The sequence below is a fragment of the Monodon monoceros genome, unplaced genomic scaffold (assembly GCF_005190385.1).
Source record: "Monodon monoceros isolate NGI ecotype Baffin Bay Population unplaced genomic scaffold, NGI_Narwhal_1 Super_Scaffold_12, whole genome shotgun sequence".
Taxonomy (NCBI): domain Eukaryota; kingdom Metazoa; phylum Chordata; class Mammalia; order Artiodactyla; family Monodontidae; genus Monodon; species Monodon monoceros.
Window position 1 is genome coordinate 161,797,485 of NW_021703768.1, and position 17,804 is coordinate 161,815,288.

At 52.8% G+C, this 17,804-nt stretch overlaps 1 protein-coding gene across 2 annotated transcripts in view; it reads left to right on the top strand.

The window, feature by feature from the left end:
• CERS4 (ceramide synthase 4) overlaps positions 1-14,954 on the top strand; it is a 33,021-nt gene extending 18,067 nt beyond the window's left edge. The window contains exons 1-11 of one of the 2 annotated variants that reach the window (XM_029216200.1): positions 7,480-7,485; positions 7,586-7,759; positions 9,989-10,106; positions 10,392-10,510; positions 10,609-10,666; positions 11,066-11,116; positions 11,473-11,565; positions 11,786-11,914; positions 12,219-12,325; positions 14,067-14,223; positions 14,498-14,954. In XM_029216200.1, coding sequence (XP_029072033.1) covers positions 7,587-7,759; positions 9,989-10,106; positions 10,392-10,510; positions 10,609-10,666; positions 11,066-11,116; positions 11,473-11,565; positions 11,786-11,914; positions 12,219-12,325; positions 14,067-14,223; positions 14,498-14,674 — 1,182 coding nt within the window. In that variant the 5' untranslated portion in view covers positions 7,480-7,485; position 7,586 and the 3' untranslated portion in view covers positions 14,675-14,954. Of the gene's footprint in view, positions 1-7,479; positions 7,486-7,585; positions 7,760-9,988; positions 10,107-10,391; positions 10,511-10,608; positions 10,667-11,065; positions 11,117-11,472; positions 11,566-11,785; positions 11,915-12,218; positions 12,326-14,066; positions 14,224-14,497 lie in introns of those variants that run through there. The other variant, XM_029216199.1, reaches the window with a different exon arrangement.
• The last annotated feature ends 2,850 nt before the right edge of the window (positions 14,955-17,804 follow it).

Genomic DNA, 17,804 nt, shown 5'->3' on the forward strand with positions numbered 1-17,804 from the left:
CCAGACAGACATGAGGGCTGAGACCTTGCCAGCTTTCCCCACCATTTTATGTCCTCAGCACCCAGCATGGGACAATAAATATTAGATGGGCATTCTAGGCAGAGGACAGCATTTGTAAAGGCTGGGGTGTGTGAAATCATACAGTGTGTGTGATTGTATCAGAGTGTGTCAAACAGTGAATAGTGGGCTTTGAGGCTGGGGACATGGGCAGAGGCCTGGGATTACGAGATGCCATCGCTCTTGTGTGTTCTCACTTGTCCCCAAAGCTCATCATGACATGCTAGCACCATGGCTGTGGTGGACCCGATCTTGGGTGGGGGGAAGAACATGGGGTTGGGGGCTTGGATCCCTGGGTTCTGGCTCCAGCTCTAGCTGGCTGGGGGCCTTCCCAGGATGCCCAGCCCACTTATATCTGCACGGGGCATCTGCACTGCCCACTTGAATCTCTAGCTGGCTGGGGGTCTTCAGATGGGTGGGAGGGCCCCTCAGGAGAAGGCTATAGATGCCCTGTGGTGGGTGTGGCTCCTGCTAGGAGGCTGTAGAGAGCGAGGCCAGGAATTATGGGCTGGGTGTGTGCAGTTATGCCCCAGTGGGTGCATGGGATCAAGCGAAATTTGCCTGTTAGTGAAGTTGGTTTCTTTTTTTTTAAACCATTTTTTAAAAATTGAAATATAGTTAATTTACAATGTTGTGTTAGTTTCAGGTGTACAGCACAGTGATTCAGTTATGTGTGTGTGTGTGTGTGTGTGCGTGTGGGTGTGTATATATATATTTTTCAGATTCTTTTCCATTGTAGGTTATTACAAGATACTGAGTATAGTTCCCTGTGCTACACAGTAGGTCCTTGTTGTTTATCATTTTATACATAGTAGTGTGTATATGTTAATCCCAAACTCCTAATTTATCTCTTTTTAGAGAGATCAACCACCTGGGCAGAAGTTCCCCCATCCACCTGTCCAACTGTCTATTCTGTCTGGGCCTCCCGAGCCTTGTGGGTCTAAACTAGCCACTGTCACACGCCTGTCTTTTTTTTTTTTTTTTTTTTTAACATTTTTTTAAACTATCTATTTGCAGATGATATAATCTTTTTCTTTTCTTTTTTTTTTTTTTTTTGGTTGTGTCAGGTCTTAGTTGCGACACATGGGATCTTCGTTGAGGCACGCGGGATCTTTTCATTGTGGCCCAAGGGCTCCTGTGGTGCACGCGCTTCTCTCTAGTTGTGGCGTGTGGGCTCCAGAGCGCGTGGGCTTTGTAGTTTGCGGCACGCGGGCTCTCTCGTTGAGGCGCCCAAGCTCAGTAGTTGTGGCACACGGGCTTAGTTGCCCTGTGGCATGTGGGAATCTTAGTTCCCTGACCAGGGATCAGACCCGCGTCCCCTGCATTGGAAAGCGGATTCTTTACCACTGGACCACCAGGGGAGTCCCCACACACCTGTCTTAAAGAAAAATGCACAACAGGAGCGCTGTGAGTTTTCGTTTTGTTGGGTCTTTACTGGGGACTATAGCCCTGAAGAAGGCCACTCAGTAGCTCTGAGTAAACAGCTCCAAAGAGGTAGGGGAGTAACCAGAATATATATGAATTTTTTTGACTAGGAAACGCGTGCAATCAAGCATACATCTTGGGAAAGGATGACTGCCAGTCACAAAGAACAGATATCTCAAGTTAATGATGTTCGTGCTTGTCTGTGTATGGGAAGATACACGAATCTGAGGTCATTGAAATTCTTCCTGCTGTGCCTCTGAACTACCCAGGAACCCTTTGATCCAAAGCACAAAACGCCTCATCCTATTCCCATCCTGAATTCCCCTCAGGGCGCATGCTTGTAGGTTGCAATTTAACCCTTTGTATAACTGGATAGTGAGCGACACTCTGTTCCTTTTTTTGTTTGTTTGACACTTTTGCCCATTTGTCAGCCTGCTGCCTTTTGGTGTCCCCCCCACGCTGGAGTGTCCAGTGGTGGCGGCTACTGCTAATCCCTGCAATGATGCCTGAACCTGGACGCCATAAGGCGTGGGCTGTGGGCTGCTCCCTCATCTACACCCCTTCCCTGGGGGATTGCATTCATCCCCTGCCCCAACCCTGGAGGAGCTTCTTGTCACCAAACCCATCTCCGGCCCCCAAATCCACTGTCGATGGAAAACAATGCACAACCGAAAAGTTGAGAATTATGTTTTATTCTGCAGACATTCTGAGGACTTCAAGCCCAGGAAACAGCCTCTCAGGTAGCTCTAGGGAACTGCTCCAAAGAGGTAAGGGAGGAGCCCAAATATATACAGGGGTTTTTGCAACAAAGACCAGGTAGTCAGAACATCAGAAGATTACTGTTTATTAAAAGAAAACCAGATAGCTCAAGTTAAGGAATTCTGGGCTTTTCTCTGTATGGGAAGATGCAAGAATCTGGGCTTACTGAATTCATTTCTTTGATATGCACCTCAGCTGTCTGGGCCAGTAATCTGTGCTTTCTCATCCTGAGTCTCCTCGGGGTGCACTGTCGTGGGTGGGTGTAGCTAGATGGCAGGCATCCTGTTTCCATCCTGAGTTCCCTCAGGACTCACCATGGGGGGAAGGGGGACAGCAGCTGTAATGTGGTGGCTTGCTGGCTGCAACATCCTTTGCTCACTGACACAGCAGGCAATATTTTTTCATTGACACATCCCCCCCCCACTTGTCCAACACCAAACCCACCTCCTGCCCCCAAATCCATTCACCATCCTGGTTCACCCAGTTCCTCAGACTCTGAGAATGTTTCTTTTTCTGTATTTGACTTGTGATATTGTGATTTATAGTGAGAAGTAGATACTTGGCCTTCCTCGGTTCCGGGCACGGAGCTTTTAAAACCCTGAGAATTTCCTAAGCGATAAGAGGAATAAAGGTGCCTTTTGTTATGTTAATGAGGTGACTTTTGGAAAGCCCCCCCCACTCAGGTCACCTCAGGATGGGACTGGTTGCCAGGGGAACCGACCTCTTGATGAAAGGGTTGTAACTTTCATTCCCACCCCTGGACCTCCAGTGGCCAAGGATTTAATTACTACGACTATGTAATGAAGCCACCATAAAAACCCTTAAAGATGGGGGTTCGGAAAGCTTCCAGGTTGATGAACGTGAGATTTGTGGAGATGTGCAGGGACTGGTGCATCTGGGGAGGGTGTGGGAGCTCCACCCCCTTCCCCATACCTTGCCCTATGATTCTTTCCATCTGACTATTCCTGAGTTATATATCCTTTTATAATAAATCGGTCATCTAGGAAGTAAACTGTTTGTGTCCTGTGAGCTGCTGTAGAAGATTAATCGAACCAAGGAGGGCTCGTGGGGACCTCCATCTATGGCCAGTTGGTCAGAAGCTTGGCGTCTGAAGTGGGATGGGTACAGCCTTGTGCGACTGAGCCCTCAACCGGTGTATCTCCATGTAGATGGTGTCAGAGTTGAGTTGAATTGTAGGATACACAGCTGGTGTCGGAGGTGGTGTGGGGAAAAAACCCACCTGTCGGAATTGAAATCAGAATCGACTTTTTTTTTTACGTATTTTATTGAAGTATAGTTGCTTTACAATGTTGTGTCAATTTCTGCTGTACAGCAAAGTGATCCAGTTATATATATATATACACACACATTCTTTTTCATATTCTCTTCCATTATGGTTTATCATTGAATATAGTTCAATGATATATTCAAACATTGAATATAGTTCCCTGTGCTATACAGTAGCACCTTGTTGTTTATCCATTCTATATGTAATAGTTTGTATCTGCTAACCCCAAACTCCCACTCCATCCCTCCCCCACCCCGCCTCCCCTTGGCAACCACAAGCCTGTTCTCTATGTCTGTGAGTCTGTTTCATAGATGAGTTCATTTGTGTCATATTTTAGCCGAATCATAGACTTTTTCAAGGCAAACTTTTTTTTTTTTTGCGGGGTAGGAGTTTATTAATTTATTTTTGGCTGTGTTGGGTCTTCATTCCTGTGCGAGGGCTTTCTCTAGTTGTGGCGAGCGGGGGCCACTCTTCATCGCGGTGCGCGGGCCTCTCACTGTCGCGGCCTCTCCCGTTGCGGAGCACAGGCTCCGGACGCGCAGGCTCAGTAGTTGTGGCTCACGGGCCTAGTTGCTCCGCGGCCTGTGGGATCCTCCCGGACCAGGGCTCGAACCCGTGTCCCCTGCATTAGCAGGCAGATTCTCAACCACTGCGCCACCAGGGAAGCCCCAAGGCAGACATTTTAATCTGCACAGAGAAAGGGCCCCCAACGTAGATGCACAGCTCAGTGAATTTTCTCAATAATAACGCACCCTTAATGGTGCCCATATCCTAATCCTGGAACCTGGGGATGCGCTACCTAACGTGGCAAAGGGAAAGTGAGGTTGCAGATGGAATTAAGGCTGCTAATCGGCTGACCTTGAGATGGGGGGACGATCTTGGATTATCTCGGTGGGCCCCCATTCTGGCCTCCAAGGCCACTTCCTGTATGGAACCAACCCCCCCCCCCCCCCCCCCGCTTGCCATCTCACCTAAAATAAAAACACGGGCCATAGAACTCCCAGACTGCACGAAATGGAGTGTAAAATGGTACAGCCACCCCAGAGCACAGTTGCTTATGAAGGAAAACATGCAGAATGACCCAGCAATTCCACTCCTCCGGATGGACCCAGGAGACAGGAAAACTTCTGTTCACACAAGACTCGGATGTGAATGCTCTTAACAGCTTTGCTCATAATTCCCCAATGCTGAATGCATCCCGAACACCTATCAACAAGCAAATGATAACCAATCGTGGTATATTCATTTGGTACCAAAGATTAGGGAATAAGAAAAAAAGAAGCTCGGGACTTCCCTGGTGGTCCAGTGGTTAAGAATCCACCTTCCAATGCAGGGGTCACGGGTTCGATCCCTGGTCGGGGAACTAAGATCCCACATGCTGCAGGGCAACTAAACTCGCACGCCACAACTACTGAGCCCCAGCGTGTGCGCTCTAGAGCCCACACGCCACAACTAGAGAGAAGCCTGCATGCCGCAACTAAGACCCGGCACAGCCAAATAAATAAATTTTTTTTAAAAAAAAAAGAAAGAAGGGAGCTACTGATCTTGGAACAATAGGGATGAATCTCGAAAATATTACACAAGTGAAAGAAGCTAGACACAAAGACGGGGTTTGTGATTCCATTTATATGAAGTTCTGGAACAGACAAAAGTAATCCCTGATGGAAAAAAAAACTGGAGCAGACGTTACCTTTGGACAGTAGAGATGGAGGCTGACTGGGAAGGGGCCCAAGAGAGAACCTTGTGGAGGGATGGGAGTGTTTGTGGCCGGAGGTTGGTTTACACAGGTGCGTGTATTTGTCAAAACTGAGCAACTGTACAGTTAACATGAATGCATTTTGCTCTAGTAAATTTTACCTTGAAAAAAAAAAACACATTCGTCAATATCGAGCTCTCGTTAATGATCTGTACGCTGAAAATATTTAGGGGTGATGTGACTTGATGTCTGCTGCTTTTTAAAATTTTTTTCTTGAAATATAGTTGATGTACAATGTTGTGTTAGTTTCAGGTGTACAGCAAAGTGATTCAGTTATATATATATACACACACATATATTTAATTTTTAGATTCTTTTCCATTATAGGTTATTACAAGATATTGAGTATAGTTCCCTGTGCTATACAGTAGGTCCTTGTTGATTATCTATTTTGTATATAATAGTGTGTATATTTTAATCCTGAACTCCTTATTTATCCCTCCCCCCACCCCAGCTGCTTATTTTGAAATGCACAGAGAAATGCACTGGTGGGTGGATAGAGGGATGGATGGATACATGGGCAGATGTGTGATGAAGCAATAGACCAAAACGTGAATGGGAGAGTCTGGTGGCGGGTATATAGATGTTCACTGTAAATTCACCTTTTCTGTGGGTTTGAAATTTTTCATCATAAAATGTTGGAGGAAATCATCCAAATTCCACGGGTCCTGCATGACCTGCCCCGTCCCCTCCCCCTGCTCTCCCCTTGCTCACTCTGCTCCAGACACACAGGAATCCTCACTGGTCCTCCAACACTCAGTTTTACTCAATCCTGCCTCAGGGCCTTTGTACCTGCTGCTCATTTCTCTGCAAAGCCCCTCCCAGCTCCCTTCGCAGCACCACTACCTTCTGCACAAATCCAGGCCCTCCTCACCTCTAGGTCTCAGCTCAGAGGGTGTATGAGCTGAGACCTAGCTCAGACCTTCCTTGATAAATCGCACCACCCTGTTTCTTTTCTACCAGGCCCATCACACTGTGTTATTTATTTATGAATCTGTTTACTTGTGTATTGGTTGCCTCCCCCTGCTGGGCTGTGAGCTTCATGGTGACAGGAATGTGTCTGCTTTGTTCCCTGCTTGTGTCCCCAGCATCCAGCCCCAGGCGGGCATGTACAAGCCACTCAGAGGATATCTCATGGACGGATGGATGGATGAGTGGATGGGTGGGTGGATGAACAGATGGATGGACAGATGGCTGTGCGCATAGATGCACAGGTGGGCGGGCAGATGGCTGGCTGGATGAGCAGATGAATGATAGGTTGATGGATGGACGGATGGACGGATGGATGGGTGAGTAGATGGACAGTGGGTGGGTGGATGGATGGATGGACAGACAGGTAGACAGACGGGTAGACGGACGTTATGGATAGGCGGATGGATGGATGGGAAGATGGACAGGTAGGTGGGTGGGTGGATAGATGGCAGGCTGGCTGGCTGGCTGGCTGGGTAGGTGTACAGGTGGGCAAGCAGACGGTATGGCTGAATGGATGAACAGATGACTAGATGGACAATGGGTGGGTGGGTGGGTGGATGGACGGACAAACGAATGAACCAACTTTGCAAGTGGGGACCAGTGTGGGGTTGGGGCACTTAGTCTTAAATCTTGGGACCAGGAGAAGCTATGTGGGGTCATCAGGACAGCTGGGCCCCACTGCAGCTCCCCAGCAGCTCTTGGTGGAAAATTGGCCCACCTCGGCCACTGCTTCAGTATCTGGCAGTAAGCTCGATCACGCAGTAGGCTGTCTCGCCCGGCTGCAGCCGGGCTCGTGGGATAGCGAGCGAGAGAGCCGACATTCACACCTCAAGGGGAGTCCACGTGTGGATAGTTGGCCAGGGAGAGAATTGTGGATTTCCTTAAATCCTTCATCTTTGGGCTGTATCAGAGGCACCTTCCCACAGTGGCAGAAAACCTTCCCGGACATTTTGAGACCTCAAGTTCGTGACCCCGATCAGCCACTCCCTTGATTCTGGCCGCTGTTCTCTTGTCTGTAGAGTACAGAATAATAACTACTGTCATGAGCTATATTTAAGGGTCAGTGAACACTGCGCTAAGCACTTCGTGTGCCGTATCAGCCTGGGCTGAGAGGTGGGTATTACTGTCCCTATTTTACAGATGAACTTGAGATTCAGAGAGGTCAGGTCATTTGCCTGAGGACACCCAGCCCAAGTCTATCCTTAACACTGGCTCTAATAAACTTCAGGTTGCTAGGCGCTGGGGGGTGTGAGGGCGAGGTGCTGGGCCCTCCCACTCTACCCGTCCTGTGTGCAGAGTTCTCCATTAACTGGACCCTGTGTCCACAGTATGTGGTCCAGCCTGAATGAGTGGCTATGGCAGGAGAGGTTCTGGCTACCACCCAACAACTCATGGGCTGTACTGGAGGACCGCGATGGCCTGGTCTACGCCCACCCCCAGGACATGCTGATGGCCCTGCCCCTGGCTCTGGCCCTGGTGGCCGTGCGCTTCACCTTCGAGAGGTGAGTGTCCGCTGTGCCCTGGCAGGTTGACCCCGTCATCGCTCGTGTGTGCGCAGCACCCGCCCTGTGCTCTCCCATCTGTGTGATTTCATCCTCATGTGTCCCTGGACGGAGCCTGGCTTTGAGTCAGAGTGCTTTTCTGGGCTTCATCCTGCCCCCAGCTGCCGCCACCCCCACTCCGATGGTCTCTGATGCCTGGAATGCTGGCTGAGCTCAGGTCTGGGTGTGCCAGCATCTTCAGAAAACAAGTGGGGGCCCTGGAGGGGATGTGCCTGCTTTGCTGACCTACGATGGGTCTGCAGAGGCCAGTGAGTCAGCGAAGGAACTCCTGCCCACTCCCTCCTCCCTCTGCCCTGTATGGGCACCTCTCCCCCATCCCCACCTCCTGTCCTCTCCCTTACCACCTTTTTCTCCCGCTCCCCTTTCTAGCCAAAGGAAGGGGCATAGACACTCCAGCCCTCCCCCCCCCCGCTTTGGGGCCCCCCTCCACTCACCTGCAGCCTGGCACCCGGCCCCCGAGTATACGCCGCCTGCCCAGGTTCCCAGCGCCCTCCTGGTTGCCAGGCCCCGTGGATTTTTAGTCATTTCTCATGTGACTCAAACGCTGCCCCAAACTGGAGTTCCTCCTCCTTCTCTGGCTGTTCGACTCTTGGGTCCCTTCCCTCTGACCTAGGTGGTCCCACCCTTTTCTACCTGACTAATGCTGCGGCCACAGCTCCCAGACCTGCCTTGCCCCCATGGCCTACCCCCACCGGGCCTGCCCCTGCTTCCCCCGGCTTCCCCCTCCATGCCTGAGGGCCCCTCCCCCTCCCCTTCCTCCAGGTCCCCCACCTTCTTTGCGACCCCCTGGCCTTTGCACTCACTCCCCTGCAGTTCCTTCAAGGCTGGGTTCCAGGGAAGCCTGCCCTGACCCTCTCCCCACAAAGCCCTTAACCCCCTCTGGCCCTCACTTCGGGTCCTTCCCTCTGTCCCACTCTTTGGCCACAGGGACGTGCGAGCGTTCCATACTTTGCTTTGACTCTCCCACTCACGAGGACCTTCCTAGGGTCTGGGCTCCCAGGACACAGGCTGGACATGGGGAACCCAGGGCATGTCCACTGACACTGTATTTACCAGACACTCTTTGGGTTCTTCCTCTGTGCCACCCATTGCTCTAAGCAGTTTGTTTGTCTTAACTCAGCCCTCACCCAGTGAGGTGGTACTGTTATTATCCCCATTTTACAGAAGAGGAAATGGAGGCACAGAGAGGTCAAATGACCTGCCTGAGGTCACACAGCAGGTAGTTCAGCGAGGATCGAGGCTTTGCCTGAGGGATTCTGGGAGGCCCAATTCAGCCAGGCCTTGAAGGCTGGGTCTATTTTCCCACCTATTTAGCCAGTGGCTCCAGCTGAGGTGGCAGTGTTAACTCCTCCCAAAGCCATCCCTTGCCTTTCTAAAGGGCAATGGGGTTGGAAGTAGCTTTTCTGGGGTCAAACAAAGGCAGAGGTTTTCCCTGTTAAGGGAAAATGAATCCTGGGTTTGCCATTCACTTGCTGTGTCACCTTGAACGTGTTTCTGGCCTCTCTGAGCCTCAGTTTGCCCATCAGGACAATGGGGACAATAATAGTGTTAAGTGAGCCAGCACACGAGGTGGACTTGGACACATGCTTGGCAGATCCTAAGTGTTCAGTAAATGGCAGTCATGTCCCAACCCCACCCCCGCCTGCCCCCCACCACAATTGAGTCTGGAATAATTTCCTTGCTGGGCTGCTCTGAGCCTCAGTTTCCCCCAATGAAAGGTGATATTAGGATGGTGGACATGCAGTTTGGTCCTGACCCCTGGTCTTGAGGGCCCCCCTGTGGGCAATGTGGTAATTGACTCACCAGGGTCCCAGCTCCTCCAAGTGTGCACAAGGGAGGGGGGGATGCTGGGTGGAGGGAGGCCTGAGAAGAAGCAGACCTGCTTCTGCCCATGCGGGGGGGCCCCCAGCCTGGTAGAGGGGCAGATCAGGACCCAGGCCATCATAAGACAGGCATCGAGGGGACTCTCATCCCTGGTTTGGGATGAAGTGAAGGTGCCTGGGTACCACCAAAGTTGTTCATCCCCCACCTTGAAGACCAATCCAGCTTCCTCTCTTAGGTTGGGTGCAATGCAACAGCCAGGCTACCGCCTCCAGGGTCCTAAAATGCGGCCCAGTGAGCCCCCGTTTCCCCACCTGGACTGACAAGCTGTGTTTCCCCTACACCCAGATTCATAGGCCTGCCCCTGAGCCGGTGGCTGGGTGTGCGGAACCAGACCAGGAGGCCGGTGAAGCCCAATGCCACGCTGGAGAAACACTTCCTTATGGAAGGGCAGAGACCCACAGAGGTGAGATCCCCGACCCCCTCCTCCCTCCCCATTGGCCTGCTTGGGTCCCCTGGGGGAGGTTCTAGAGGGGGTGTTTGTGAGCAGAGCTGGGTTTTTATAAGGCCTCTTTTTGGGGAGACCCGCACCCTGTGAAACCCCCTACTCCCCCATCTCCAAAGGTAGAGCACCCCACAGGCGAGGTCTGGGGCTATAGGGGAGGGGGGGAGCAGAGCTGGGTCCTGCCTGTCCTGGGACAGGGGCAGGAGGCCACCTCTGTGACCCTGGCCCCCATCACTCCCTCCCCAGCCCCAGATGAGCCTCCTGGCGACCCAGTGTGGGCTCACCCTGCGACAGACCCAACACTGGTTCCGGAGACGCCGGAACCAGGACCGGCCCTGCCTGACCAAGAAGTTCTGTGAGGCCAGGTAAGCCCAGGGTGGGGCCGGGAAGGGGGAGTCTGGGGGTGCGGCGGGGGGGTCTGGTCCTTTGGCAGCTGCCTCAGGGGCTCCCTCCCCGCCTGCAGCTGGAGGTTCGCCTTCTACCTGTGCTCCTTCATCGGTGGAATCTCGGTTCTTTACCACGTGAGTGTACCTGACAGCTCACCTGCCCTATCCCTCAAGCACCTAGTATACGCTGGGCCTGGATTGGATTGGGAAGGGGTGTGTGGGGTTCGGGCAGAGGGGGAAACATGTGCCAAGGCACAGAGAGGGAGGGTGGAGGGAATGAGGCCAGGTCGTGGTGAATGTTCACTCCATGGGTGCCTATTGAGAGGACCTACTGTGTGTCTGGGCTGGGGATTCTGAATCAGCCCCTGGTCTACAGTGAGAGCAGAGTTGCAACCAGGCAGGAAACAGCCGGCCTGAGTGACAGCAGCATGTCAAGGGCCAGGGAGGCCTGAGGAGGCCCCAGGCCTGGGGTTGGGGGGTTGGGGGGGCTGGGCTCTAACCTCTGGACAACTTCAGACTCCCGTGTCCCTGCAGGAATCGTGGCTGTGGACGCCGGTAATGTGCTGGGACAGTTACCCACAGCAGGTGAGTGGGAGGGGTGGTGTTTGGAGGCTAGTGGGAGGATCAGGGCAGAGTTCCTGTGGCCACAGGCAAGAGCGCCAAAGCTGGACATCACACCATCATTCTCCCCCTTGAATCCCACTCTATTCTTTGGCTCCCGTGTGGAATGGAGAGGGGCCAGGAGTCAGGACACACTGGAAGCAGGAGCTGCCACAAAACCACTGCCCTTGATTACCTCTAAGGATGGGGAGCTCATGCCTTCCTCACTCATTGGGATTCATGTGTCATGGGTTTGAGCAAATGGGGAGGGCCCTACCCCACGCCCCATGTCCCGTGGGAACCTCCACTCCCCACAGCTAACCCTGCACTCCCTGCCACAGCCCCTGAAGCCGGCCCTGTACCACTGGTATCTCCTGGAGCTGAGTTTCTACATCTCTCTGCTGATCACGCTGCCCTTCGACACCAAGCGCAAGGTGAGGCCAGGCCAAGAGTCTGGCCTGGGGCGGTCGTGACCCAGTTCCAGGAGGAGAGGGGTGGCCTCACCCCGCTCCCAGAGACCCTTGGTGTCTCAGGCAGGAGGCGTAGGGTCCACATGCCAAGCAACCCCCTGGGAGGGCCTGCTCCCAGTCCTGCGGGGTGGGGCCGCTCTGGCCCCCCAGCCTCATTCCGGCTATGACCCTCCGTTTCCCGCAGGATTTCAAGGAGCAGGTGGCACATCACTTTGTGACCATCACCCTGATCGTCTTCTCCTACAGCACGAATCTGCTGCGCATCGGCTCTCTGGTGCTGCTATTGCACGACTCCTCCGACTACCTGCTGGAGGTGCGCCTGGCGCAGCCCGACCCCTTCCAGCCCCCCGCCCTCCCAGGTGCCCCTGGTGTTGAGGCCCACCCCCTGTCAGTCTTCCTGGGAGGTGAGGCCCCACCCCCGTCATCCGCAGACCACGCACTTTCTACCTTTCTAGGCAGTTCCTAGAGATAAGACCCGCCCCAACTCACCTGGCCCAGGCAGAGGCACCTTTTCCCTGGGAAGAGGCCCCGCCCTTTCTCGGCCCCGCCCCGCCCTTCCCGCGTGCTTCCGCCGCAGCCCCACCCCCAGGTCTATTTCTCTCTGCTGTCCCCTCCAGGCCTGTAAGTTGTTCAACTACACGCACTGGCGGCGCGTGTGCGACGCTCTCTTCATCATCTTCTCGTTGGTCTTCTTCTACACTCGCCTCGTGCTCTTCCCCACCCAGTGAGTCAGCCCTCCCGCCGGGGGTTGGGGAGGTGGGGGGCGGTAAGGCGGAGATCCAAGCCCGCCTCACCCTCCGTTACCCGGTTCCCGGGTTCCGCGATCCAGATAGCTGGGGTGTGGCCTGGGAGGTTTCCAGGAGGAGGCAAGGAAGGGCGTTCCCGGCACAGGGCGCAGCATATGCAAAGGCCCAGAGGTAGGAGAAACAGAAAACTGGGCTTAGTCATCATCCCGTGCCGCGTGCCTGGAACATGGGTTGGGAGACAGCGTCGGGCCCCACGCGCTAAAGTCTTTGCCCGGCAATTTGATGAGCTTGTTGCAACAAGCAGAGGGAACAACGTGAAGGTCCCTGCTCACCTGGAGCTGACACTGGCAGGTGGGGAAATATAATAAGGCAAACAAGTAGACTATAGAATATGTGAGGCAGTGATCGTGCTAAAGAGAAAAGAAGTTGGGAAGGTCACAGGAACTGTGTGGACAGCTGGAAATAGGGTGGTCGGAGAAGGCCTCACTGACGGCGTTCATATATAGACTGCAGGGAGGTGAGGGAGAAAACTACTGATACTGATCACAGGGGGAAGAGCACGTGCAAAGGCCCTGAGGCAGGACCGTGCCCAGCATGTCGGAGGAACAGAGAGGAGGCCCGTGTGGCAGGACCAGAGTGAGCAAGAGGGAGAGAGGCAGGAGGGGAGCGCACAGAGCTGACGGGAGAGAGTATGCAAGGTCTTGTAGGCCTTGGGGAGAAGTTGGGCTTTTATCCCAAGCCAGGTGGGAGCCCTGGAGGGTTCTGAGCAGAGGATGGGTGGGACCTAAATCGAGTACTCACGGGCTCCCTCTGGTGGCTCCAGGGGGAATAGCTGGTAAGAGGTTGGAGCAGGAGCTGGGGGACCAGGGCGGAGGCGACAGCACTGGTCCGGGTGGGCAATGTTGGGGCTCGACCAATGCAGTCGAGACAAGTGGGTGGACTCAGGGGGATGACTCAAGGGTCATGAGATGAGAACGGGCTCAGAGTTACTGCTTGAGGATCAGGAGCTTAGCTCTGGCTGCGCCGGGTTTGAGGGGTCTGCAACACGCCCCTCAGGCACCACCACCGAAAAGTGGAGGAAGCAGTGGACACCAGCCTGGGGTTCTGGGAGAGACGTCCATGTCCAGTGTTTGCAGTCGCAAGACTGGACAGAGTCACCGAAGACCAGGTGTGGACAGAGAGGCCCAGTCCTGGGGCCCCCTGATGTTTGCAGGTCGGGGGAGCCTGCAGAGGAGATGGAGAGGGAGAAGCCATGAAGTGGGGGCATGGGAGTGTGGGTCCCTGCAGGCACGTGAGGAAAGAACATGAGGAGGAGGGAGGCCAGCTGGGTGCCTGCTGTCTGATCAAGGCGGGTCACTGATGACCCTACAGCTGATCTGGGTGAAGGTGGTAGTGGGAGGGAATGGGGAGGGACCTGAGAAGGTGTGAAAGGACCACCCAGGAGAGCTGCTGGGACACTAAGCACCCCCTTGGGGTTTACAGTCACGACCGGCCAGTTGTCCAGCTTGTTCATTCTTTGAATTTAACATAACCAGGCGTGTGGGGGGGGGTACTTAAATGCCCAGCTGAAGGGCACAGGTATCATTCTTTGGAGGTGGGTAATGGGGAGCTATAGAAGGTCCTGGAGCAGGGAAGGTCACGCAAGTTAGAGATTCCTAGGACCGGGGGCAACAGCAGCTTATAACCCCTGCCTCTCTCCCTCCTGCCCACCCACCGTAGGATCCTCTATACCACATACTACGAGTCCATTGCCAACTCGGGCCCCTTCTTCGGCTACTACTTCTTCAACGTGCTTCTCATGACACTACAGCTGCTGCACGTGTTCTGGTCTTGCCTCATCCTTCGCATGATCTACAGCTTCATAAAGAAAGGCCAGGTAGGTGGTCCAGTGGTTAAGGCTCCCCGCCTTGTCAATGCAGGGGGTGTGGGTTCGATCCCTGGTCGGGGAACTAAGATCCCACATGCCATGCACGTAGCCCAAAACTTTTTATAAATAAATATTAAATAAGTAAATACATATAAAATAATTTTAAAAAAAGAAAGAAAGAAAAAGACCAGGTAGGGCCGGGCAAGGGTTGGCTAGCTTGTGCCTCCCTGGAGCCCCCAGCCCAGCCCCGCCCCGCCCCTCCTCCCTTCTCCCTGTTCCCCAGATGGAGAAGGATGTTCGCAGCGACGTGGAAGAGTCAGACTCCAGCGATGGGGAGGCAGCCCAGAAGTACCCGCAGCTGAAGAACAGGGCGGCTCACCGGCCCGGAGCAGCCCCCACCGAAGGCCCTCGGAGCCGGGCAGCCAGGCGGATGGCCAACGGGCACACACCAGCCACGTAGCCGGCCGAGGACTGACCCCAAGGGGCTGCCCCAGCACCCGGCAGCTCGGATTCGTGGGGCGGCTGGACTGGGGACCCTTGGGCCGATTCTGTGGAGACAGGGAGGGCCCCACCCCAGGGGCTGATGATCTGTCTCCAGCCCCTTCCTTCTGCCCACCCTCCCTCCTTCCCTCAGGCAAATGGACAGAGCTGCGGCCGGGGGAGAGAGGGGTACAGGCAGCCCGGCAACTGTGAAGAGCCCCAGGCTGAAAGGGGGTCCAATAAAACTTGACCGGAGCCAACTTCTCTGCCTGAGAGCTTGTGTCCCTGTCACAGCTCCTCATCTATCCCCAGAGGCCCCAAGGCAGCCAGGACTTACATACCTCACCAATGGGTCACTCACTGCCACCCCAAGACACAGGCCCACCCCCAGGGGACCCAGACAGTGAGCAGCGCGTGGGGACCCCCTGGGGTGAGTCCCTGACTCCCAGCAGAGCCTCCTTCCACCCCAGGGCAGCCCTTGGTCAGCTACTCACAGACCTTGCGTACAGATGAGCAGGTGCTGGGCTCAGACAGGTGGAGTCCTTTGCCCAAAGTCACACAGGTCCAAACAGAAGGGCGAAGGGGAGACTCACACCTGTTCCTGCAGCCCCTGCTCAAGCCTGGCAGTTCCCCGTCCTCAAGGTCCCCAGGACCTCCCTGGAGACAGTGAAATAGGACTTCGTGGGAGGGCAACTTCCTGCAGGCTTCCCAAGGGTTCAGCTGGCTGATTTCACTGTCTCCTCAGGAGCTCTGCAGGAGGGTGCCCCCCCACACACACCCCAGAAATCACTGCCACAAGGTCCCACGCAGGGCCAGAATGTGCTGCCTTCAGGGGAACACCAGAGACAGGAGTCAGAGAAGAGAGAGAAAGCGTGGGGGGACGGGTCTCACCTGTGCTTCTCAACAGAGGAGAGGATGGGAGTGGGGAGAGATGGCAGAGAGGAGAAAGGTCCCTGCTGTGTCTCCACTGAGAAACAAGGATGGAGGGAGAGGAAGGTGTTACATATGATCCAGCAATCCCACTCCTGGGCATATATCTGGACAAAACTATAACTCAAAAAGATACATGCACCCCCCCCCCCATGTTCATAGCAGCACTATTCACAATATCAAGACATGGAAGCAACCTAAATGTCCATCAACAGATGAATGGATAAAGATGTGGCACACATATACAATGGAATATTACTCAGCCATAAAAAAGAAGGGATAATGCCATTTGCAGCCACGTGGATGGACCTAGAGGTCATCATACGAAGTGAAGTAACTAAGAAAAAGACAAATATCATACACTATCACTTACATGTAGAATCTAAAAACAAGGATAGATACGAACTTATCTACAAAACAGTAAGAGACCACAGACATAGAAAAACAAACCTATGGTTACCAAAGGTGGGGGGAGGGATAAATTAGGAGTTTGGGATTGGCAGATGCAAGCTATTATATATAGAATGGGTAAACAACAAGGTCCCACTGTGTAGCACAGGGAACTGTATTCAATACCCTGTGATAAACCATAATGGAAAAGAATATGAAAAAGAATGTATATGTATGTATAACTGAATCACTTTGCTGTACAACAGAAATTAACACGACATTGTAAATCAACCCTACTTCAATAAAATAAAAATGTTTTAAAAAGAGGCAGGTGTTAGAATCACTGGAAAGAGGGACTGGAAAGATGAGAGAGGAGGGAAAAATTAGAAGAGCTGAGATGTCATGGGAAGTAGGAAACAAACAGGAAAAGAGAAGGGACAGTGGGGGAGGTGGAAGAAAAGGCGGCATTGGAGAGACACCGGAGATGAGAGGGGAGAGAGCAGACTAGGAGCTTGGAGGATGTGATGTCAGAAGATGGTGAGACCTGGAGGGAAGAAAGGGAGAGGAGAGAAGAGAGAGAAACGGGAAAAGAAGAGGAGAATACCGAGGTGTGAAGGGGTTCTCAGACAGAAATGTGAAAGAAGAAAAGTGAAGAGAGGGAGAAGTAGATCCTAGGAGGAGAAGCGAGGGAGAAGTAGATCCTAGGAGGAGGAGCGAGGGAGAAGTAGATCCTAGGAGGAGGAGCGAGGGATGAAAAGATGAGCAGGTGGTCCACAGGAGGGAGATGCGAATGGCTTGGAAGCGGATAAAAAGATGCTCAGTCTCACTCCATCTGAGCGAAGCGCAAATTAAACCTACAATGAAATGCCAATTCTCCCTGGCTATCCCCGGCAAAAATACAGAGTGATAGCATCCTCTGTCGGTGAGATTTGCAGGGAAAACGCCTCTGTCCTGGAACACGCCCCTCCCACCACCACCACCCTATCCTCTTTATCCCTAAAAATACGTCTAGATCTTCCTAGTACACCTACAACTCAGTAGAAGGACAACCGACCTAAAAATAGGAGCAAAAACCACCATGGACACTTACAGAAGAGAAGATACTTATGGCCAATAAACGGATGAAGACATACTCAAATCTCAGTGATAATCAGGAAAATGCAAAGCAAGGTGGTGAGATACCATTTTAAGCCCATTCAACTGGCAAAAATAAACTGGCCAGGGAATTCCCTGGAGGTCCACTGGTTAGGACTCCACGCTTCCACTGCAAGGGGCACGGGTTTGATCGCTCGTCGAGGAACCCCGTATGCCACATGGGGTGGCCAAAAAATAATAATTTTTTAAAAATAATAAATTGGCCAAAGCAAGTATTGGAGAAGATGGGAATCAATAACCTCACATATATTACTGGGGAGGGGGGAGTGTAAATTGCTACAGTCATTTTGGAAAACCACTCACCATCATGTCAAATTGTTGACCGTTCTATGAAGTTCAAAAGCAACTCAAACAAGATGATGTATTGTTTAGGCATACACATCTATCTAGAAGAATTATTTCTTTAATAAACAGAAAACATAAACACAAAATTCAGAACTTATCAAAGTTACCTTTGATTTGGAGAGGGGGATGGCACTCAGGTAGATATAAATTACTGTCACTGTTCTAACTTTTGAGGTTGTGAGGTATAGTGACAGATACTCATTTTATTGTTAATAAATACAACTTAAGGGACTTCCCTGGTAGCGCAGTGGTTGGGAATCCACCTGCCAATGCAGGGGACACGGGTTCAA